Source organism: Clarias gariepinus, chromosome 27 (assembly GCF_024256425.1).
Source record: "Clarias gariepinus isolate MV-2021 ecotype Netherlands chromosome 27, CGAR_prim_01v2, whole genome shotgun sequence".
In the NCBI taxonomy this organism is placed as follows: domain Eukaryota; kingdom Metazoa; phylum Chordata; class Actinopteri; order Siluriformes; family Clariidae; genus Clarias; species Clarias gariepinus.
Genome location: NC_071126.1, coordinates 20,411,266 through 20,437,713, shown reverse-complemented (window position 1 = coordinate 20,437,713; position 26,448 = coordinate 20,411,266). Strand labels below are relative to the sequence as shown.

The following is a 26,448-nucleotide window of genomic DNA, read 5'->3' as shown; positions in this document are numbered from 1 at the left end:
TGTGTTGCTACACAGTCGTAAGTCAGCAGTGTGAACAGCAGAGGACTGAGCACACAGCCCTGTGGGGCCCCAGTGCTCAGTGTGGTGGTGCTGGAGGTGACTGAAGCCTTCCGGTCAGAAAGTCCAGGATTTAGTTGCAGAGGGAGGTGTTCAGGCCCAACAGGCTCAGCTTCCCAATCAGTTGTTGGGGGATGATAGTGTTGAATGCTGAGCTGAAATCTATGTACAGCATTCAAACGTATGTGTCCTTCTTGTCCAGGTGTGCGAGGGCAAGATGGAGTGTAGTGGAGATGGCGTCATCTGTTGAGCGGTTAGGACGGTACGCAAATTGCAGTGGGTCCAATGAGGGAGGCAGCAGGGTTTTGATGTGTCTCATGACGAGTCGCTCAAAGCACTTCATGATGGTGGGTCTAAGTGCAACAGGGCGGTAGTCGTTGAGACAGAAGACACAGAAGACTTCTTGGGCACGGGGACGATGGTGGTGGCCTTAAAGCACATGGAAACAACAGCGCTGCTTAGAGAGATGTTGAAGATGTCGGTGAGAACATCTGCCAGCTGTTCCGAACATTCTCTGAGCACTCTGCCTGGGATGTTGTCTGGTCCAGCAGCTTTACGTGGGTCGACTCTGCGTAGAGTTTTCCTCGCATCAGTTGTAGTGAGACACAGCACCTGGTCATTCGGAGGAGGGGTGGTCTTCCTCGCCGCCATGTCATTCTGTCTGTCGAACCGAGACAAGAGAGAGCCGTCACCATCACAGGCAGGTGATGTCGTCCTGTAGTGAGTGATGGCTTGTAAGCCCTGCCACATGCGCCATGTGTCACCGCTGTCTCTGAAGTGGTTGTGGATTCTCTGGGCATGTGCACGCTTCGCCTCTCTAATGGCCCGAGAACGTTTGGCCCTTGCTCTTCTAAGGGCCACCTTGTCTCCCGCTTTGAAAGCACGGTCTCGGGTCCTCAGAAGTACGGTTTCTGATTGGGTCATGAGATGATGCTCTTGGAGACAGTGACGTCATCAGTGTACTTGTTGATGTAGCTGGTCACTGATGATGTGTACTCCTCCAAGTCGGTGAAGGTGCCGTACGTTGCAGCCTCCCTAAACATATGTCAGTCAGTGTTCTCGAAAGGTTTTCACCTGCTTCAGAACCGGTTTTAAACGCCTGGCGAGTGGTCTGTATGCTGGAATTAGCTTAACAGAGATGTGGACTGAGTAGCCAAGGTGGGGCGGGGCTCTGCCCGATATGCGCCGGGGATGTTTGTGTAAACAAGATTCAGCGTGTTTTTCCCTCTCGTTGCAAAGTCGACATATTGATATCTAGGAATATCTAGGAAGCACTGACTTGAGATTTGCATGGTTAAGATCTCCAGCAACAATAAACAGTCCACCCAGGTGTTTATTTTGCAGTTCACTGATCTTTGCATACAATTCCCATAGCGCTTCCTTAGCATTAGCACTAGGTGGAATGTACACTCCAATAATAAAAACAGCGGTGAATTTCCGTGGTAAATAGAAAGGTCTGCATCTAACAGTGACAAACTCCACCAGCGATGAGTAATAACTAGAAACTAGCACAGAGTTCTTACACCATTTCGTGTTGATCTAAACACACAAGCCGCCGCCGCGAGTTTTCTCGCACAGAGCTGCATTTCTGTCAGCACGAAACAAGGCTAACCCATCTAGCTAAATAGCGGCGTCCAGTACTATGTCGCTGAGCCATGTCACCATGAAAACAAAGACACAGCAGTCTCTAACCTGCTGGAGTCGGATGTAGGCCGGTTTATTGTCCAGGGAGCAGACGTTGGAAAAGGTGATGGACGGGAGAGCCGGCCAGCTAGGGTTTGTTTTTAGCCTAGCACAGACGCTTCCGCTTCTCTGTGCACCGCTTCCGATGTTCCCTTCTCCGGCCTCCAGCATCAGGCAACACAGACACTTCGAGGCCTGGTTTACGCAGCAGGTCGAGGTCGCATAGCTTTTCCCACAGCTCATTGTGGATGTCGTTACCTGGGTTATTTAGGTGCAAAAGAGTCTGGCGGTTGTATGTACAGACACCAGTCGCGACCATATCCATACACAGGGTAAAATAAAAGCGCTACACACGAAACGTAAACAACGTAGCACAATTAGGGCTTCGGAGCAGCCGCTGCATGCTACTGCCCCGCCGCCATCTTCATTACATAGATATTGATTTATGGGTGACTTCTTTTCACACAAGAAGACAAAGTTATCTACCACAGACTGGTACTCAAAGATGTCATCTTCCTTAATACAGCCAACAAGCACAGAGTCATCAGAGATCTTCTGCAGATGGCAAGATTCTGAGTTATATTTAAAGTCAGATGTATAGAGGATGAAAAGAAACGAAGACAGTCCTCTGAGGAGCACCGGTGCTGCAGATCACTGTTTCGGACACACAATTGAACATACTGGGGACAGAAGGCCAGGTAGTTCATGATCCAGAAGAGAGTGTCTTGGTGGATGTTCTATAGTTTCACCCCTAGTACTGCCAGTCTAATGGCGTTGAAGGCACTGGAGAAGTCGAAGAACATAAACCTTACAAACACGTAAGTCGTAGTCGACACGTACAAACACGTAGTTGTAAAATTTACTGATGTGTAAATATCATATCTAAAAACCCAAATACAATGGAACCTCAGATTGCGAGTAACGCGGTTTGCGAGTGTTCGGCATGACGAGCAAAGATTTTTAATAAATTTTGACTTGGAAAAAGAACCGGTCTTGGTTAACAAGTACCGAGTATCATGTATCACGCATGCGTTTCTTGTTTTGACGCAGAGCGTCACGTGATCACAACTGAGCAAACGTTTTTTCTCTCTCTTGTGCTGTGGGTAATCGTCCCCCCTGCTGGGTCTTAGTGCATGTCTCTTACTGGTCTAATAAACTTTGACACAGTGCCCATTCACACACACACACACACACACACACACACACACACTCTCTTTTGGGGAGATGATATCTCCTTAAGGTGTCTGACTGTTACTGTAAAATCCTGTATATACACTTACTCCAGTTTCTACCTTAGACTAATGATTAGTGAAAAGTCCGTACTGAAACTGTACTGTATAGCGCCCCTCCCCCACAACAGGATTCCACATTATTCCTCTTTGGGGTTGTTAGATCTGCTGACCTAAAAGCACTTCATTAAACTTCTTCTATCAGAGAGGTTCCAGCACACAGGACTGATAGAGCTCCAGTAGATCATATCTGTAAAGTCATGTGACTCATCACAGCATCAGAATAGACAAGAATTCACTGTGAGCTTCACATCTCATTACAGCTAATGGACCAATCAAATCAGTCCACAGCTTCAAAACATCCAATCAGGCGTGAGTCTGGACCTGGTTTTCTACTGAACACACAAGTTCATTACCTCACTATCACTTTGTCTAAACAGGAACGATGATCACACTCTTTGTGGCTCTTTACTCTCTGCTTTGTCTCTGCACAACTGGTGAGGAACATTTTAAACTTTAATGTATAATAGTAAAATGACATGGGTAACTACTTTATTGACTTCATTAAAATGAAATATTAAATACTTTTTTATTTATTCTTTTTTTACAGTAAAACCTTCTGACTTCAAACAGCTTCACATAAAAACGGTAAAACATGGACAAGATGTAACTATGGAGTGTGACATTAGTGGGATCACAAAAAAAAGTTCTTTAGCTTGGTACAGACAGGGTTTTGAAAAAGTGCCTCAGGCTATTGCAAGATGGTACGGAGCAAATAATTACACAACTGTTGATGGATTTAATGATAACCGCTTCAGTGTTACTGTAAATAAACATAAGTTTGATCTCAACATTACTAAAATAAAAGAAGATGATAGAGGAGAATATTTCTGTGGATATGTGGAGGGAAATACACTATTTTTTTTTTCTGGAACACGTCTGCAGTTTGAAGGTAAACAGTTTTACTCTGATAACCTGCTAATTCCAGATCAACACTTTAACCAGAATTATGTGTACATGTGCATTAAATGTTGAATATTTCACATTATTCATATTTAGTATCATTTCTGTTTATTTGCTGCTTTTCCAATTTATTTGTAAAGGTGAAGAGATGAAACCCTGTCCTACACCTGGAACACTTAACAAGAACACACACTCTGTTACACACCAGGGTTCAAACAGCAGAGATGGAGAAGGTCAGAGTTTTAATCAAATAAACTTCTTTTCATTTTCTATAACAGAACTTCTATAGTTAAAACATTTAGTTTTAATTACTCATCTAGAATGTATTTATTAATTTGTCCCCACTTGGGTATTCTATTACACATTCCAGCTTTTTGTTACAGAATATTACAAAGTATTTAGTATTTTATTATTAATTAGTTTATTCGTGTATTTTTTTTTTTATACAGGTTTCAGCTGTACTGATCAGATGTGTGTGCTGTTCTGGCTCTCTGTGTCTAGAGTTGGAGTTCTTGTCTTCATTGTTTTACCACTGATTGTTTTTGTTTTTAGGTTAAGATTAAAATAGAAATTAAAATATAAACGGCATAAATGTGGATTTAAAGAGGAAACAAAATGTGTTAGATTAGAGCAATTTACAGGAACAAGGAAAAACAACAACCATACAGAAAAAACAAGTGCAAATTCTTTTTTCTTCTTATAAGTAATTTCGCTTTTTAAAATGTGCTTTTAAAGTTATGGTGGCTTGCTGTATATTTTAGTTAGAGCTTTTAGATGTGCAGACATTTTAAGGCCCCAGCCACTATTTCACCTGGTCCTGAGGTGTGTCAAATATGTCATTTAACCAAACACAAATAAAAACTACACTTGTAGAGACCACACACACACAAATACATTTAACACAGAATAACATATAATTCTTTATGTAGATAGATAGTTAAAAAAATGCATTGATTACAATTTAAGGTGCATTAAAGACATACAGTTAAACCTTGGTTTGCAAGAATAATTTGTTTTGAAAGCGTGCTTTTATATGTAAAGCTGAAGTAAGATGGAAGGGACACACACATGCATACCCGCACAAACACACACACACACACACACACACACACACTAATGGAAACACTGCTCTGTTGGGAAACTTTTTTAACATGGAACCTCTCTAATGACACTCGTACGTGCACACACACACACACACACACACACACTAAAATAATTACTGCTCTCTGACTCTCTAATAACTACTGAGACTCTGGAAACTGGATCTTTAACAAGAAGCTTTTCTAAAGACACTTGCTTTCGCTTTAAGCGCGCACACACACACACACACACACACACACATGGTCATAGTGTTATAGTAAACGCGCACAGGTGTTGACTATACGAGTGATGCACGCACACTGAGACTGAGGGGTCTTCTGTTGTTGTAGCCCATCCGCCTCAAGGTTGTGCGTGTTGTGGCTTCACAAATGCTTTGCTGCAGACCTCGGTTGTAACGAGTGGTTATTTCAGTCAAAGTTCCTCTTCTATTAGCTTGAATCAGTCGGCCCATTCTCCTCTGACCTCTAGCATCAACAAGGCATTTTCGCCCACAGGACTGCCACATACTGGATGTTTTTCCCTTTTCACACCATTCTTTGTAAACCCTAGAAATGGTTGTGTGTGAAAATCCCAGTAACTGAGAAGATTGTGAAATACTCAGACCGGCTTGTCTGGCACCAACAACCATGCCACGCTCAAAATTGCTTAAATCACCTTTCTTTCCCATTCTGACATTCAGTTTAGAGTTCAGGAGATTGTCTTGACCAGGACCACACCCCTAAATGCATTGAAGCAACTGCCATGTGATTGGTTGATTAGATAATTGCATTAATGAGAAATTGAACAGGTGTTCCTAATAATCCTTTAGGCAAGTGTATATTAAAGTCAATTTCCCTCTTAAGAAATAATAGAAACTCTGGCAATTCGTTCTACAACCCAAAAATATTTGTATGAAAATAATTAATACAAAATATAAAGTGAAAATAAAACAAATTAACCTGCACTTTACTTTTTAAATGTGTAGTAACGCAAAGTCGACAGTTCTCTAACTTATGTGTTTATTAACAACAACAGTCATGAAATAGTTACAACAAAAACTATTGACACACACACACCCTCTGCTTCCTGCATTCAGCTGCTTGTTCTCTGCTCTTTTTAAACATGCAAATCCTTACTGTTACTTACTACTGATGTCTAGTGGATAGGTGAAAAAAACACTTTATTACAAAAAGAATCCTAGCTGCAGTGATTGCACACACACCTTGTGCACGAGCACACACACATATAAACACAAAATAAAAGAGGCTTTGCATTAATAAAAAATGTTTGCTCGTCTTGCGGAACATTTGCAAACCAGGTTACTTGCGATCTGAGGTTCCACTGTACCTCTCTTATACTATATATATACACACACACAGTATATATGTGTGTATAAACGTATCCTACACCACTGCTTTTTTTGCTTCTTTTCTATGGTTTTGGGGTCAATTTCGTAACAGAGAGGTCATGGTTCTCAAACACACAGGAACAGACAGACAGACAGACAGACAGACACACACACACACACACACACACACCCACACCAGACTTGGCATTCCTGGGTTCTTGTCCTCTCCAGTGAAAAAATCCTATACTCTGCATTTCCAGAATGTCATATCCAAATATGAAGTATGTGAGTCGGGACAGGCATCCAGTATAACGACTTCGGTAAAATCAAATTTCCAGGGTAAATGATCCTCTGTCGATCCCTAACTTAAGCAGCGAAATACCATCACAAATACTGGTTAGAACCAGTACACAACATGGCCAAAGTTTTAATAATTCAGGAGGCAGATACAGACAGATGAGGATGCATCAGAACAAAAGGACAGTGTATCAATTTACTTAAATTTTAAGAGTAATATTAATAATGATGGTTCAGAACATAGAACCAGAGACAGCCTATTACACAAAGAACACTTAAGACTAAATATTAAAAAGCTCCACGGCAACCAGAACAGGCACCAAGAGAGTGGAGCTACACAGTGTTATTTAGAAATTGAGGTAACAGGTAACAGGTAATGGTAATGTGAAGGGGAATACAGTATCTCACAAAAGTCCCTCACATTTTTGTAAATATTTTATTATATCTTTTCAAGGGACAACGCTAAAGATATGAAACTCTGATAGAATATAAAGTAATCAGTGTACAGTTTGTATAATGGTGTAAAGTTGATGTCCCCTCAAAATAACTCAACACACAGCCATTAATGTCTGAACTGCTGGCAACGAAAGTGAGTACACCCCTAAATAAAATGCCCAAATTGTGCCCAATTAGCCCTTTTTCCTTCCCATTGTCATGTCACTCATTAGTGTTACAAGGTCTCAAGTGTCCTTGGGGAGCAGGTGTATTAAAATTGGTGTTATAGCTCTCACACTCTCATACTGGTCACTAGACGTTTAACATGGCACCTCATGGCAAAGAATTCTCTGAGGATCTGAAAGAAAGAATTATTGCTCTACACAAAGATGGCCTAGGCTATAAGAAGATTTCTAACACTCTGAAACTGAGCTGCAACATGGTGGCTAAGACCATACAGTGGTTTAAAAGGACGGGTTCCACTCAGAACAGGCCCCCCCATGGTAGACCAAAGAAGTTAAGTGCACGTGCTCAGCGTCATGTCCAGAGGTTGGCTTTTGAAAGTAGACGTGTGAGTGTTGCCAGCATTGCTGCAGAGGTTGAAGGGATGGGGAGCCAGCCTGTCAGTTCTGAAACCATATGCCGCACACTGCATCAAATTGGTCTGCATGGCTGTCGTCTCAAAAGAAAGCCTCTTCTAAAGATGGTGCACAAGAAAGCCCGCAAACAGTTTGCTAAGAACAAGCAGACTAAGGACATGAAATACTGGAACCACATCCTGTGGTCTGATGAGACCAAGATAAACTTATTTGGTTCAGATGGTATCAAGCGTGTGTGGCGGCGACGAGGTGAGGAGTACAGTATGTGTCTTGCCTACAGTGAAGCATGGTGGTGGGATTGTCATGGTTTGGGGCTGCATAAGTGCTGCCAGCACTGTGGAACTACAGTTCATTTAGGGAACCATGAATGCCAACATGAACTGTGCCATACTGAAGAAGAGCATGAACCCCTGCCTTTGGAAACTGGGCCGTAGAGCAGTATTCCAACATGATAATGACCTCAAACACACTTCCAAGACAACCACTGCCTTGGTGAAAAAACTGAGGGTAAAGGTGCTGGACTGGTCAAGCATGTCTCCAGACCTAAACCCTATTGAGCATCTGTGGGGCATCCTCAAACGGAAGGTGGAGAAGCGCCAGGTGTCTAACATCCACCAGCTTCGTGACGTGATCAAGAAGGAGTGGAAGAGGATTCCGTGGCAACCTGTGAAGCTCAAGTGAAGTGCAGTGCTGGAAAATATTGGTGGTTAATATGGAGTTTGAACATTTTTTATTTAGGGGTGTACTTACTTTTTTTGCCAGCAGTTCAGACATTAATGGCTGTGTGTTGAGTTATTTTGAGGCGACATCAACTTTCCACCATTATACAAGCTGTACACTGATTACTTCACATTCTATTAAAGTTTAATATCTTTAGTGTTGTCCCTTGAAAAGATATAATAAAATATTCACAAAAATGTGAGGGGTGTACTCACTTTTGTGAGATACTGTATATGTGAAACCCTTAACAAGCCCCGGGGCGGGGTGACTTCAGTGTGGACTTTGGCCAAAACAACAAACAAAACCCTGCGCTTAAGAGGCTAACTTTCCTAACTTTCCTTTAGCAAAAGAAAAGCAAATATACAACATGTACCTTACCTATATCCCTGGACAGAAACAGAGACCTAAAGCCTATGCCCAAAACCCATAACATCCACAAAATAAATGGCAGCCAAACCCCTACTACGAGTAATTGTAGACAAGGCAATGTTTAAAAAGTATTAATAGTGTGACTATGTACAGCAATCAAGCAATAAAGAGACAAGTTGAAATCTAACACACGCACAATTTTACAAAGCCATGTCACACAAAAATATAGACCATATGGACACTATCGATACCAATGCATGCAGAGCAGCTGGTAGAGATCAGGAAGGCCCGGACTGGATCTGAAATTGAGTGACTTAAACAGAGGAAACCACATACACATATACTGTACAAAACCAAAAAATTCCCGCACATTTAGTTCAATTGTATTTATATAATGGTTTTAACAATAGCGTTATAGAATTATAAAAATCTGTACAATAAGAAAAAAAAATATAATAATAATAATCATCATCATCATAAAAACTAAAAATAAACATAAAAATTAAAGTTTATCAATGTATCCTCTATTAAGCAAGCCAGAGGTGATGGTGTCAAGTAACACCTCGCTGAGGTGACATGACCATGTTTGGTCAAAAGTGGTTTCGTCAAATGTTAATTCATTCACTCACTTGTTCATTCATTTTCTATAGCACGTATACTGTTACATGGTCACAGGGAGCATAAAGCCTATTCCAGGAGGAAGGGTACACCCAGGACAAGGTGGCAATCCATCACAGTACACACACACACACCATGCAATTTGGAAAGGCCCATCAGCCTAATCTGCATGTCTATCAGCTGTCTGGAGAACACAGAGGAAACTCATCAAGCACATGCAAACTCCACCCACCTCGACCCTGGAGATGCGAGGCCACAGTGCTACCCACTATGCCACCATGCTACCTACGGTAAAAGCCACTTAAAACAGCATCTTTCAGCTGCCACCATGCTACCTACGGTAAAAGCTACTTAAAACAGCATCTTCCAGCTGAACGGCCATTAAATAGTGTGCGGCTGTCAGGGAAATACCGTGACCTCCCTCTCCTATTCCCAGAAGGGCGTGTTTATATTTTACAGTAAATACACCCATTAAGTACTCATTTATTAATTTGTAGAGTGCCACCATTAGATGAGTTCATTACTATAAACATTTCTAAATATCATGTAGATTGTTTAGAAAACTATTCATTCAAATGTTCAACTGTGCTAAAGACTGTGCTTTATTTAAACACATTTGTGATCATCAGTGTGAGCTGCTAATTAAAACATTTAGTCTCAGAAACCACAATGTTATTTCTGTTTAAATGAAACAACTGCAAGATGTGAGAGATTGCTGCTGCAGTCAGTAACACTTCTACACATGTGTTAAGAGTGTTTTACACTACAACTGATTTATAGAACATCCGAAGAATGGTGTTGCAGACATTAAAGTACCTGAGCCTCCGCAAAAAAGACAACCAGCTATGTCCTTTTTTGTAGAGTACCGTTTGTTAAGTGACCTGTCCAGTTTGTTGTTGAGATGGACTCCCAGATATTTGTATAATGAGACCATGTCTACTCTCTCCCCATAAACAGATATAGGGGTCATAGGGGTCTTACTTCTCCTGAAGTTCACATATATAGCCACGGGAGTGTAGTCCAGTGCGGGCAATGCTTTGGACTGCATTACCCACAAAGCATTGCCCACAACGCAGTGCTTTGTGGGTAACGCAGTCCAAACTGAAAAACGCTGAAATATAGAGCCTGAGCCTGTTTTCTTAAGTAGTTTTTGGTTTAATTTAAGTACGGAACCTACGCGGAAATTTGTAATATCGCCTGACAACGCAAAAATTAAAAGAATGGACATGCATCGACTCGATTTGTCTTTCTCATCACTGCATGAGCATGAATTAACGGGCTGTTACGCTGGCGCGAGCAACAACAACATAAAGCGGAGAAGCTTACTGAGAGAGATACGGACGCGATGTGTTTACTGATGTGTTTACATGACTTCTTAATCTTCGACAGACATCGTTATAAACCATCTAACGTTACAAAGGTAAGCATAATATAGTTTTCCGACTACGTACACAGTTTGCAAATAGACAATCACCTTAATGCATTGTTTATTATAAACGGGCGATTAGGGATTATATAGGTATGACGGATGTACATAGGGAAGAAGCCATAACCATGTTCTATGAGAGTATAAGTTAACTTACACTCCGCATTCATCGTGATTATTAGAAAAGGCGATCTGCAAAGATTCATAGAAAAAGAAATTACTCACTGAGCCTGGTGAAGATGAAGCAGGAACACGAAGCGTTAGTACAGACCCATTTTTTAGGAGCAGCTTCGTAGCAAAACCTGCTTTATATTGACCCGCGTTTTTAAAGCAGTCTGGTAAAAAATGATTGGTGCAAACATGAACGCATTTAGGTAAATCGGCGGAAACGTTAGCTTCAAAAACTAAATTCAGCCACTGCGTCCTCATTGGCTCAGATGTCGGTAGTAAATGACGACTGCTGTGTTCGCTATTACACCCAACAACTGTACACAACACTCGCTTAGGCGACATTTTGCTCCACCGGCGAAAAACAATGGCGGACAGCTTCTTCTTACTTGGGGCGGGTCTTTGCTAAAACACCAGTGTCAATCAACTAGTGTAGAAGCGGCCTCTTTTGATGTGGCATCACACTGCAAGGCATTTGAGAATGGCCTGATTTCAGAAGGGGCATGTTATTGTAATAAATGAAAAGAAAACCACTGGTCGGCTCTTTATCATCGTGGAGTGGTTGTGTACGCACTCTCCTAACACACAGTTCAGTCCAAACAGCTTAAAAAAGTGCATGTAGGCCTGTATGACCCCTTTAATAGAGCCAACAAACACATCAGAGTCATCAGAGAACTTCTGCAGATAACAAGATTCTGAGTTATATTTAAAGTCACATTAGTTATGATAGAGACACTCTTGTTTCTATTGGTATACAATGTACTCACAATTCGACGTTTTTAACTCCGGATCCGAGCTGGCCGAGTGAGATCCTGAGGGACAACAAAGGACGCGACGCGAAGCGGCGGCCCCAAGGGAAACGAGCCGGCGTCAGGAACAGGCTGAGAGCCCGTGCACACCGCACACCTCTGCCTAGCATCCTGCTCGCCAACGTCCAGTCACTGGAGAACAAGCTCGATGAGCTTAGCCCCAGGGTAAAGTTCCAGAGAGACATTCGGGACTGCAATCTCTTCTGCTTCACCGAGACATGGCTGAACCCAGCGGTGCCGGACCATGCCATCCAGCCGGCCGAGTTCTTCTCGGTTCACCACATGGACAGGACACGGGACTCGGGGAAGTCAAGGGGAGGCGGCGTGTGTTTAATGGTGAACAGCAGCTGGTGCAACAGCGCGAGCGTTGTTTCTCTCACACGCTCCTGCACACCAAACCTGGAACTACTGTCCATCATGTGTCGTCCTTTTTATCTACCTCGGGAGTTCACATCGGTCATAATCAGCGCCGTTTATATTCCACCACAAGCGGACACAGACACTGCCATATGCAAGCTGCATGAGGCACTCACACAGCACCAAACACAACACCGGGACGCTGCGCTTATTGTGGCGGGGGACTTTAACAGTGCCAACCTCAAACGCGCAGCGCCGAACTTTTATCAGCATATCACCTGCCCCACCAGGGGCGAAAGGACACTGGATCATTGTTACACAACGGTCAAGGACGACTACAAGGCACAATCTTGTCCACCGTTTGGTAAATCCGACCACGCCGCCATCTTCCTCATGCCAAAACACAAACAAATGCTGAAACAGGAAGTTCCGGTTCAGAGGGAGGTCGCGCGCTGGACGGACCAATCGGTGGCCGCGTTACAGGACGCACTCGATGACGCAGACTGGGACATGTTCAGAAACAGCTTCAATGATGTCAGCGTGTTTACGGAAGCGGTTGTGGGATTTATCGGGAAACTAGCAGATGATACCGTGGAAAAAAAGACTATTAAAACGTTTCCCAACCAGAAGCCGTGGGTGGATAAAACCATTCGCGACGCTCTGAAATCTCGCACCGCTGCATACAACATGGGACTCGCGTCGGGGGACATGGAACCGTACAAGGCTGCGTCATACAGCGTCCGGAAGGCGGTAAAAGAGGCGAAGCAGCGCTACAGGAGGAAACTAGAGTCACAGCTCCAACAGAGTGACTCTAGGAGCCTGTGGCAGGGATTAAGGACAATTACGGACTATAAAGCACCAACATCCGGTATGACGAACGCAGATGTGACTCTGGCAGACGAGCTGAACACTTTCTATGCTCGCTTCGAGGCTGCAGCTAAAGACGCTAGCGATGCTAATGCTAGCGGCGCTAACGGCTGCAGACAGGAAGTCACTGCCAGCACCGGAAGCGCGTTCATCATCACCGAGCATGACGTGAGGAGAGCCTTCAAGAGAGTGAACACCAGGAAAGCAGCAGGACCAGACGGCATCTCAGGTCGTATTCTCAGAGCCTGCGCAAACCGGCTAGCACCTGTGTTCACTGAGATATTTAACATCTCTTTATCTCAGTCGGTGATCCCCACATGCTCCAAAGAGTCCATCATTGTTCCTGTCCCAAAGAAACCACATCCTGCTTCTCTCAATGACTATCGCCCTGTAGCTCTCACCTCAGTAGTAATGAAGTGCTTTGAACGCCTGGTCAGAGACTTCATCATTTCTTCACTACCAGACACACTGGACCCACTACAGTTTGCATACCGTCCAAACCGTTCCACAGACGATGCAATCTCACATCCCCTCCATACATCTCTCACTCACCTGGACACTCGGAGGGGAAATTATGTGAAAATTCTCTTCATCGACTACAGCTCTGCATTCAATACCATAATTCCCTCCACACTAACCACCAAGCTGGAGCACCTGGGACTCAGCTCATCCATGTGTCAGTGGATCTCCAATTTTCTGACTGGCAGACCACAGGCAGTAAGGATGGGCGGACATGTCTCAGCCTCCATCACTCTCAGTACTGGAGCCCCCCAGGGTTGTGTTCTGAGCCCCCTGCTGTACTCTCTGTACACCTATGACTGCGTGGCCACTACCAACTCCACCACCATCATCAAGTTTGCTGACGACACTGTCGTGGTGGGCCTGATCACCAACAACAATGAGACGGCCTACCTGGAGGAGGTTGGAAATCTGGAGAACTGGTGCCAGAGAAACAATTCCTCCTGAACGTCAGCAAGACAAGGAAGCTGATAGTGGACTTTAGTACAAAGCAGGTGAGGAACTACCAGACCCCCATCATCAACAGGAGCCCAGTGGAGAGAGTGGACAGCTTCAGATACCTCGGTGTTCACATCACGCAGGACCTGGCATGGTCCTGTCACATCAACACCGTGGTAAAAAAGGCTCGGCAGCGTCTGTACCACCTCAGACGCTTGAGACTTTAGACTGCCCTCCAAGGTGCTCAGGAATTTCTACTCCTGCACCATAGAGAGCATCCTGACAGGAAACATCACAACCTGGTTCGGGAACAGCACCATGCAGGACAAACGAGCTCTACAGAGGGTGGTGCGAGCTCCCTGACCTGCACTCGATCTACACCAAGCGGTGCTGGACCAAGGCCAGGATGGTCGTGAAGGACCTCAGCCACCCCAACAATGGACTGTTCACTCTGTTGCGGTCTGGGAAGCGATTCCGCTCCCTGAGGGCCAACACAGAAAGACTGAGGGGGAGCTTCTTCCCGCAGGCGATAAGGTCTCTCAACCACACCACTATGCAGAACTAACACAATATTGTCACAATTTTCACAATCAATCAATCAATCTTTATACATCCATGGACACTATGGACAATTCCACGCACATCACATCTACACTACATGTTTACGTTTACATTCTGGACCATTGCACAAAGACATTTTAATAACCTTTGCACAAAGTCACTTTTTCTATGCATATTTGCACACCATTATATTTCTATTTGTACAGTATATTTCTATTTTCAGTTTCTATTTTTAGTTCTATTTTTCCTAGTTAAATGTAATTTTATTTTTTTAATTTAAATTTTCTATCGTATTTCTTTTATTCATATTTATTACTTATTATAAGCTTAAATTATTTTTTTAAGGTCACTGGTGGTCGTGTAAGCATTTTACTACATTTCGTACTGTGTATGACTGTGTATGTGACAAATAAAATTTGAATTTGATTTGAATGTATAGAGAGTGAAGAGAAAAGGAGACAGTCCTCTGAGGAGCACCGGTGCTGCAGATCACTGTCTCGGACACACAGTTTTATAATTGAACCATTGCCAATAAAACTCACTGCATTTTATCTATTATTTGTATTATTTTTACTTTATATTTTGTATTAATAATTTTTATGTATCATTTTTTGGGGGGGCTGTGGAATGAATAATTTGAGTTTCCATTATTTTCTATGGGAAAATTCACTTTGATTTATAGTTTGCATTTTAAATAATACAGGTGATCTCTCACCGAGGTGTCTGACTGTTACTGTAAAACCCTTTATATACACTCACTCCAGTTTCTACCTTAGACAAATGATCAGTGAAAGGTCTGTACTGAAGCTGTACAGCGCCCCTCCCCCACAGCAGGATTCCACATTATTCCTCTTTGGGGTTGTTAGATCTGCTGACCTAAAAGCACTTCATTAAACTTCTTCTATCAGAGAGGTTCCAGCACACAGGACTGATAGAGCTCCAGTAGATCATATCTGTAAAGTCATGTGACTCATCACAGCATCAGAATAGACAAGAATTCACTGTGAGCTTCACATCTCATTACAGCTAATGGACCAATCAAATCAGTCCACAGCTTCAAAACATCCAATCAGGCGTGAGTCTGGACCTGGTTTTCTACTGAACACACAAGTTCATTACCTCACTATCACTTTGTCTAAACAGGAACGATGATCACACTCTTTGTGGCTCTTTACTCTCTGCTTTGTCTCTGCACAACTGGTGAGGAACATTTTAAACACTTTTATTTAAAATAGGAATGTTACATGTTTTAGTAATTCATTAAAATTAAATATTAAACCCTTTTTTTTACAGGAAACACTTCTGACATCAAGGAGCTTCATGTGAAAACAGTAAAGCGTGGAGAAGCTGTAACTATGGAGTGTAACATTAGTGGGGTTAAGGACAAAAAGAATTTAGCTTGGTACAGACAGAGTTCTGAAAAAGTGCCTCAGTTTTTGGCAAAACCGTACAGTAACAATCTGGGGTATGATTTTGTTGAGGGATTTAATGATAGCCGCTACAGTGTTACTGTCAATAAGCAAAAGTTTGATCTCAACATTAATGAAATAAGAGAAGATGATGGAGGAGAATATTTCTGTGGATATGTGGATGGAAATATACTAAAGTTCACATCTGGAACACGTCTGCAGTTTGAAGGTAAACAGTTTTACTCTGATAACCTGCTAATTCCAGATCAACACTTCAACCAGAATTATGTGTACATGTGCATTAAATGTTGAATATTTCACATTATTCATATTTAGTATCATTTCTGTTTATTTGCTGCTTTTCCAATTTATTTGTAAAGGTGAAGAGATGAAACCCTGTCCTACACCTGGAACACTTAACAAGAACACACACTCTGTTACACACCAGGGTTCAAACAGCAGAGATGGAGAAGGTCAGAGTTTTAATCAAATAAACTTCTTTTCATTTTCTATAACAGAACTTTTATAGTTAAAACATTTAGTTTTTAATAAATCATCTAGAATTTATTTATTAATTTGTCCCCACTTGGGTATTCTATTACACATTCCAGCTCTTTGTTACAGAATATTACAAAGTATTTAGTATTTTATTATTAATTGGTTTATTCATGTATTTTTTTTTTATACAGGTTCCAGCTGTACTGATCAGATGTGTGTGCTGTTTTGGCTCTCTGTGTCTAGAGTTGGAGTTCTTGTCTTCATTGTTTTACCACTGATTGTTTTTGTTTTTAGGTTAAGATTAAAATAGAAATTAAAATATAAACGGCATAAATGTGGATTTAAAGAGAAAACAAAATGTGTTAGATTAGAGCAATTTACAGGAACAAGGAAAAACAACAACCATACAGAAAAAACAAGTGCAAATTCTTTTTTCCCCAAAGCATGCCATCTTCTTATAAGTAATTTCGCTTTTTAAAATGTGCTTTTAAAGTTATGGTGGCTTGCTGTATATTTTAGTTAGAGCTTTTAGATGTGCAGACATTTTAAGGCCCCAGCCACTTTTTCACCTGGTCCTGAGGTGTGTCAAATATGTCATTTAACTAAACACAAATAAAAATTACATTTGTAATGATCACACACACACACACACCCACACATACATTTAACACACAATAACTCATTCTTTATGTACATAGATAGATAGATAGATAGATAGATAGATAGATAGATAGATAAAAAAATGCATTAATTACAATTTAAGGTGCATTAAAGGCATACAGGTAAACCTTGGATTGCGAGAATAATTTGTTTGGAAGTGTGGTTGTACATGTAAAGCTGAAGTGAGATGGGAGGGACACACGCGCATACCCGCACAAACACACACGCACACACAAACACTAATGTAAACACTGCTCTGTTAGGAAACTTCTTCAACATGGAACCTCTCTAATGACACTCGTACGTGCACACACACACACACACAGACACTAAAATAATTACTGCTCTCTGATAATTACTGAGACTCTGGAAACTAGATCTTTAACAAGAAACTTCTCTAATGACACTCGTACGTGCGCACACACACACACACACACTAACGGAATTACTGCTTTCTGACGTATAGTCAGAGACTCTGAAAACTGGAACTTTAACAAGAAACCTCTCTAATGACACTAGCTCTTGCTTCAAGCACGCACGCACACAAACACAAACACACACAAAGCGCATGTGTATGACTCGTATATCAAGACCTCACTCGTTTATTAAGTTAAAATGTATTACAAAATTTTGCTCATCTTGCAAAAATGCTTGCAGACCAAGTTACTCGCAATATCTGGTTCCACTGTAGAAATCTTGTCAAATTATATGAATATGAAAATAACAGCAGAATAAACCAGCAATTATATAATCAGAAAATACTAATAAAAGAGAGGATGCAATGAATGAAGGATGTGACCATAGTGCAGTAAAGACTGAATGTATATAAACCAATTTATTATGATGTCAGAGAAGAAGATACATTTAAACCCTGGATTACAAGCATAATCTGTTCCAGAAGTTTGCTTATATATCAAAGTCAATTTCCCTCTTAAGAAATAATAGAAACTCTGGCAATTTGTTCTACAACCCAAAAATATTCGTATAAAAATAATTAATACAAAAAATTAAGTAAAAATATGTGTAGTTCGTGAGTGTAGAAATGTGTAGTAACGCAGAGTCGACAGTTCTGTAACTTAGGCCTTTATTGACAACAGAAAAACATGAAATAGTTAGAACAAAAACTAATAACACACACACACACACTCTCTGCTTCCTGCATTCAGCTGCTTGTTCTCCGCTCTTTTTAATCATGAAAATCCTTATCATTACTCACTACTGACATCTAGTGGATAGGTGAATGAAAAACCTCTACTTTATTACAAAAAGAATCCTAGCTGCAGTGATTGCACACACACACGCACACTCCTTCTGCACAAGCACACACACACGCATGAGCACACTCACACTCCGCATCCGCGCGAGCACACATATAAACACAAAATACAAAAGGCTTTAAAGAAAAACCATTGGATAAGTTGTGATCATGTGACTCTCTGCGTCAAAACAAGAAGTGAGCCTCCGAGTGGTGCAGTGGTAAAGTGCTCGCCCTATCACCCGGAGATCGTTGGTTCGATCCCCGGGTAATGCTGTTACCTCTCACAGCCGGAGGTGATCCAGCTCTGGAGAGGGCTGATTGAACCGCACCTACTGACTCATCCCTATGTTGAACTGGACTTCATGTTAATTTAAAGAATTTCTGTTATATTGTACTTTCAGCTGCATAACACACATGGTGTTATATCATCTCTATCTGTTATCATCCAAATGAGGATGGGTTCCCTGTTAAGTATGGTTCCTCTCAAGGTTTCTTCCTATTACCATCTCAGGGAGTTTTTCCTTACCACTGTCGCCATCACCCTTGGCTTGCTCATCAGAGACATTTCATTCATTCATCTTGTTATTATCTAGACACATTTTTCTCACACATACACAATTTATTATTATTATTATTATTATTAATATTTTATTATATATATATATATATATATATATATATATATATATATATATTCTTATGAATTTCTTTCATCTTTGTTAAGCTGCTTTGAGACAATGACCATTGTTAAAAGCGCTATATAAATAAAATTGAATTGAATTGAATTAAACTGATTGGCCGAGCTCTCTCAGACGGGAGGGATGAAATGCTCCCACATTAATCACGGCTCTACAGCCAATCAGGTTGTGTCTGTGAGCTTATTCATGCAGAAGCAGCGGCTAGCGCTTTTCTCCGAGTGTGTTACGCCACCCCTAACGATGCGTGAGCAAGCAGCTTGAAAAGATGCAGTCGGCTGGCGTCACTAGGTTTGGAGGAAACACGTGATAGTCCTGGCTGAATGGTAGTAGTAGCCTTAATGTGGAGCCCCCTAGTGACGGAAAGGGATTGGCCAGGACTAAATTAGGGAGAAAATCGGGAAAAAAAATTATAAAAAATGAAATATTTTTTTAAAAAGCGAGGTTCCACTCTCCACTTGTACGTCTCTCATCCAATATATATAGGCCAAAAGTTTGGACACACCTACTCATCTATCTGTCAATGTGTTTTTTTATTTTATTTTCATGACCATTTACATTGGTAGATTCTCACTGAAGGCATCAAAACTATGAATGAACACATGTAGAGTTATGTACTTAACACTAGAACTATCAGAGAGGGGCCATTTGGCCCAATCCCCCTAGCTCTACCAGAGAGGGGCCATTTGGCCCGGTTGTTTTTACCTAATATCCTTAATCATGTGTGAACAGTTGCCTTTGTTCTGTAAATGTGGCAATTACTTACAGAGCGACGTACAAGGTGCTATTGACTTTACAATCAGGGATCACAGTCATCTAGGAGCAATATGTAAGGGGCCATACCATGAGTACAACTGGTGTAGAAAAAATGTATTCAAAGATTCCAAAGTTCAAAGCGTTTATTTTCTTAAACAAAAAACATACAACATAAATTTAAATTAAAATTTTATTTGTCACATTCACATACATACACGGTACGGCATGAAGTTAAATGTATTGCACGACTGCCCAACAAATTTACACAATAAGAAAACACAATAAAATAGAATAAAAAGAAAAGCATAGAAGAGGCATACTGAAGACAAATGGTATGTAAATTCCACTCATTTATCTCCACGTAGCCTTCTCCCAGCATAAAAACTACTACCACTAATAGAAAAATATATATTTACATAAGTGCTTCCTTTTTCTGTTATCTCCAATCTCAACTATGTTGTGCATGGTGCTGAGGATGCAGACGGTCTTCCTCCGCTTGGGCGCATAAACTGTGAGTGTAGTGCCAGTTGTTGAAAACACCTGATAAGTAAGATAGGAAAAGATAAAACGTTATAGTCATTGCACTTTTATATATAGTATACAGTAATAGCACAATGAAATTGGGAGCTCTTGCTCTAGGTTTAAAATAGAAAAAAAAAATAACAGCACTTATATAAATGCTTATATTAATATAGATCAAATAAATAATACAGCACTTTATATAAAAATAGATAAAAATAACGACAACATACCTGTGTGGTGAATTCGTTGCGGTCAGAAGATTGTTTGGCTGATTGTGGAAGCTCACGACGAATCTTGTTTATGGTGCCAACAAGGGTAGTTTTCCGGCTGAGCAGTCGTTCAGCAAGTGACAATGAAGTGAAGTAATTGTCAGTGGTAACAGTTCTTCCCTTGTCCATAAAAGGCTCCATCAGCTTCATGACCACACTCTCGGACAGTCTCTCCCCAGAGGGACGACGGAGGTCCTTGCCAAGATAAGGGACAGCGTTGTATTGTAAAATGTATTTTGACTTCAAGTCACATGCAACCCAAAACTTGATTCCAAACTTGTCAGGTTTTGTGGCAATGTTCTGCTGAAAAGGACAGCGAGACTTGGTTGGAAAAAGTTGCTCGTCGACAGTTAGTAACAAACATCTGCCAAACGTTTGAGATTGCGTGTGTCCTTGTCATCGAAGCGTAGGTGTCTCATGATGTCCTGGAAGCGGTTTTGGGCCATCGTGCTCTTGACGTGCAAGATCCCCAATGTTGCCGATCATGCATCAGCCAGCGACGGAATTCTGATCACCCCCCTCCAGAGAAGGATGGAGTTGAACACCATCAGTTCATAGACAGACATGTCCCAATCTGCTTCCATCCTGCGGCCATACTCAACTGTACATTTTCTTATAGTGTGAAGGATGTCCCAACTCACCAAAAACAAGAAGCTCTGCAAACGATTTTTGATGGTTCTTCTGACTTCTCCTGTTGGCTCTCCATCACATGTATATGTTTCTAGTTGGCCGTGAGGGGGCGGCCTCCCTACTTCTTCCTCAACCCACACTGTGCCAACTTTTGCCATCTTATAGCTGGAATTCTTCTGTGTGGTCTGTGTCTCCAGCCGACTTTTCTTCTTAAGAGGAGTTCTACCTTTTAACCCGGAACACATCTCATCACCTGGAGACATGTCAGAGTCCGAACTCTCTTGCAAGTGAATGGATACTTCCCCACCATCTAAGTCACAAGAGTCCATGTTTTGCAGCAGAGCCAAAGCCTCAGCAGCAGTGTAATGTCTTGGCATCTTTGCAGCTTGTTCGTACCGATAAGTTCTTGAAGATTGTGAATGCATGTAGTAAACTATCCCTTTTATTCCCAAGTTTAGTTTGTCATCAGTAAACAGCCCTGCCCACAGTCATCCAAACCACAGCCATGTGTGAGGTACTTTAGAGTACACTTCTTGGGGGGAAGGGGAGTGACACATTACATGTCCAAACATCTCAAGGGCCCCAAAATCACCTCGGCCCCAGAGGGTTAACCACATAAGGCATATTTTAGGTTTCAGACATTTAAACACACATATGTACTGGTAAAACAACACATGGTGAGCTTGTAAAATACCCAAAGATGTCTATGAAAGCAACAATAACAACCCATTCAAATCTAATTTGCTCATGTGTTTTATTCATAACAGATACACATAGTGTAAGTAACTATAAAGTTCACTCTATTCTTCACACATATTTAAGATAAAATAGAATGAAATGATGGATGAAGTGTGTAAGCATATAGTGTTTCACCTTTCATGTTTGTTAATTTAATACTGCTGAACACACCTAATCTTCCTGAAAAATAAAAACTTTGTTTTTTATTCATATTATGTTTATTTGTAATGTGTATCTATTCGAATAACAGAGATAAACTAACACAGATTTTTATCTTTGCTCATTCTGCTCTTTGCTTTATTTTATACTTTGTTACCTGAAAGGCTTTCTTTTTATAAAGAAAAAAAGTCTAATTAGTTTGTGTGTACGTCTCAGACAACTTGCAAAATAGTAAAATCAATGAGAAAGAATCATGATGTAATCCTGATATTTACATATATATATATATATATATATATATATATATATATATATATATATATATATGTCTTTGACTTTAATTATGTACATTTAAATTATTATATATGGTATGTGGTTTAATTTTGATAGGTTAACTGTTTTTGTGGCGTTTAGTGCTCCTCAGCGTGGTCAGAGAGAGAGAGATCACATCACACATACGCTTTTTCCACTGAACTCTTTAGGTGGATTTTTCCCTGGTTTTTGTTCTCCTCTTCGATTTAAATATGGTTTCCCAGCGTCCTTCAAAGCTTTTCTTACTCTGCCCTTCCATTTGTGGGGGGAAGGGGAGTGACACATTCCAATCGGCCACCCATTTACAAATGAATGGGAGTCAATTGTCAGTGATTAAGTTGTTAGTTTAAAACCAAGGGGCCATTTGGCCTACCTTTGGTAGGGCTGGAGGGGTCAGAAAAACCTGGTAGTTCTAGTGTTAACAAAAAAAGATCTCACGGGACCGGAACCCAATCGAGATGGTTTGGGGTGAGCTTGACCGCAGAGTGAAGGCAAAGGGGCCAACAAGTGCTAAACACTTCTGAGAACTCCTTCAAGACAGTTGGAAAACTATTTTAGGTGACTACCTCTTGAAGCTCATCGAGAGAATGCCAAAAGTGTGCAAAGCAGTAATCAGAGCAAAGGGTGGCTATTTTGAAGAAACTAGAATATAAAACGTTTTCAGTTATTTCGCCTTTTTTTGTCAGCTATATATATATATATATATATAGTTTACATTTTCAGAATGATATATCCAAATATGAAGTATGTGAGTCGGGACAGGCATCCAGTATAACGACTTCAGTGAAATCAAATTTCCAGGTTAAATGATCCTCTGTCGATCCCTAATTTGAGCAGCGAAATACCATCACAAATACTGGTTAGAACCAGTACACAACATGGCCAAAGATCTAATTATTCATTTAGCAAAAGAAAGGCAAATATACAAACACCTTACCTATCTTCCTAGACAAAAACAGAGACCTAAAGCCTACACCCAAAACCCATGACATCCACAAAATTAATGGCAGCCAAACCCCTACTACCAGTAATTGTGTCACACACACACGTTTTGCGACCGGCACTAGGACCCGGAAGTAGAACGGTTGCAAAACAGAAAACATAAAAGAAGACAAGATGGCGCTTCACATCACTCAGTCATTGAGTTCCCCCGATGTTGGTTCAGATCGCCTGTCTGCCATTTTGTGAGTACTCACTTTTCTTGGGTCTACTTTCTGATTTGAGTGTGTGTTTATAGGACGCGGGTTAAATTTGTGTTTTTCCCTTTCTCCCCTTTCGTGAGAGTCCTTAGACTAAATCGCGTGGTTATCCTGCCTACTCGCGTGCTTCCGTGTTTGGGTTTACCATCCACGCTACAAAGGGCTAACCGCTAAGTGCTAAGTCTTCTGATCATTCCGGTTAGTTCGTGACAGAATGACTGAGTCCTCCGCGGTAAATTCAGCGGATTATGCGCACCTTTGCGATGTGGTTGATCGGCACGCCGAGCTAATCAACCAGCTAAACGGAGAGCTCGCTACTCTATGCCAGAGCGTCCAAGACGTCGCGGTCTTGCGCCGCGAGGTGGCTGAGCTTCGGCAGAAGAACGCTGCCCTTCGCGAGGCTGTTGCTGGCGCGGCTAACCGTCCGCCCATCGCAGCGGCCGCAGCTCCGCCCCCCTCCAACTTCTGATGTCTTTCTTGCTCTACCAGATAAGTGGGATGGCACGGACAGGAGATGCAGTGTTTTTCTAACTGCTCTCAATCTGGTGTTTGAGTTTAATGCCACCAAATACTCCACCGATCGATTGCGCATTGCTCTCCTTGTCTTGTCTCCTTGTCCTTGCGGTCGGGGCAGGCAGCTGAGTGGGCCACGGCAGTTCTTCGTGCTGACTCTGATACCGCCCATTCCTACAACGAATTCACCTGTCAGCTAAAGTTAACATTTGATCACCCTGCGGGCGAGGTGGAGACCAACACCAAGCTGTACCACCTGCGACAGGAAAGTTCGTCCGTGAGCCGCTACACAGCTGATTTCCGTACTCTCGCCGTACAAACCACCTGGGGAGATGCCGCGCTCCGGACCACCTATTACGAGGGGTTGGCTTCTAGGATAAAAGACGAGCTAGCCGGGCGAGAACTTCCTGCCACCCTGGAGGGTTTAATTCAGCTCGCCCTCCGAATTGACAAACGCCTCCTATCTCGCCCGAAGCCAGCCCCGAGAACCCTGCGCCAGCACCCACTTTCGCGTTTACCACTCCACGAACACCAACCACCGTCTCTTCCACCTCTCATGGACCTGTCGGTTCTCCACCTCCTGCCGTGGTGAGGTACGGGAATGGCAAATCAGGGAGGGAGCGATGCAGGGTCAGCAGCTTATCACAAAGCCGTCTGCCCTCTCCGGCCGGGAAACGCCCAGACCCGGTGAGCAAGGGGAAGAGCTCACCGGGTCACCTCCAACTCTTCGCCATTACGACCAACGTCTCCTGTCTCACGGTCCAAGTAAGCCTCCAGTTTGGCCACAAACGAGTCAGAAGCACCGCGTTCATTGATTCCGGTGCCTCAGGTAACTTCATTGACTCTTCTTACGCCAAAGAACTGGGGGTAAAGACTGAGGCGTTATCCCAGCCTGTTCGCATCACTTCTGTAGATGGCCCGCCCCTATCATCTAGTCCTATCACCACCCAGACAGAACCCATTACCCTGATCGTCCAACAACATCATGAACAAATTCAATTTCATCTGACATCCGTCTCATCACCAACCATCATCCTTGGACATCCGTGGCTGCTACAACATGACCCTCTCATATCCTGGACTCAGAACCGAATTCTACAATGGGGACCGGCCTGCAGCGAACTTTGCCTACCGGCATCGGCTGGGACGTGCTCTAGGGGGTCCGAGGCCCCGACGTCGACACCAACGCCAACCCTCCAGCATATCGAGACCTGGCTGAAGTGTTCTGCAAGAAACGCGCCACCCATCTTCCGCCTCATCGCCCCTACGACCTGGCGATCGACCTTTAGCCAGGCTCGACTCCTCCCCGCGGCCATTTATACTCTCTTACACCCACCAAAACACGGGCTATGGAGGAGTACGTGTCGAACGCCCTTCGCCAAGGTACCAACAGGCCCTCCTCTTCGCCCGCCGCCGCGGGGTTCTTTTTTGTAAAGAAAAAAAGGGGTGAACTTCGTCCATGTGTCGATTATCGGGGGCTAAACAACATTACCATCAAAAACCGACACCCTCTGCCTCTTACCAACTCTGCCCTGGACGCCCTCTCTGGTGCCACCATTTTCACGAAGTTGGACCTTCGGAGCGCCTACAACTTGGTGCGTATCAGAGAGGGCGATGAGTGGAAGACGGCCTTCATCACTCCCACTGGACATTATGAAAGTCTTGTCATCCCCTTCGGACTCTGCAATGCCCCCGCCGCCTTTCAAAGTTTCATAAACGATGTCCTTCGAGACATGTTGGGGCGGTGGGCATTTGTCTACCTGGACGACATCCTCATATACTCACGAACAGTTGAAGAACATACCCAACACGTCAGGGCGGTCCTTAAGAGATTGCTCGCCCATCAACTGTATTGCAAGTTGGAAAAGTGCGCTTTTCATGAGCGCTCCACCACGTTCCTAGGCTTTGTCATCTCGCCCCAGGGTGTGGCCATGGACCCGCAGAAACTGGAAGCTGTGCGTCATTGTCCCCTACCCAAGACCCTTAAGCAGCTTCAACGGTTCCTCGGGTTTGCGAATTTCTATCGTCGCTTCATCAGGGACTACAGTACAGTTGCAGCACCCCTAACTGCCCTGACACGTCCATTATCTCATCACTTCCACCTCAACTCCACCGCCATCTCCGCCTTCCACGAATTTTGTCAACGTTCTACCACCGCTCCAATCCTTCTCCATCCAGACATCAACAAACAATTCGTTGTGGAGGTGGATGCTTCGGATGTGAGCGCCGGAGCTGTTCTCTCCCAGCGAGGTCCAGATCAGAAGCTGCACCCTTGTGGCTCCTTCTC

General features: G+C 42.6%; 1 protein-coding gene across 1 annotated transcript; it reads left to right on the top strand.

Annotated features, from left to right (window-relative positions):
• The first annotated feature begins 15,691 nt into the window (after nt 1-15,691).
• Nucleotides 15,692-16,854, top strand: LOC128514756 (uncharacterized). Its single transcript, XM_053488603.1, has 4 exons — nt 15,692-15,743; nt 15,837-16,181; nt 16,333-16,425; nt 16,642-16,854. The coding sequence occupies exons 1-4, from the start codon at nt 15,692-15,694 to the stop codon at nt 16,758-16,760; spliced, it is 609 nt and encodes a 202-aa protein (XP_053344578.1). The 3' UTR covers nt 16,761-16,854.
• The last annotated feature ends 9,594 nt before the right edge of the window (nt 16,855-26,448 follow it).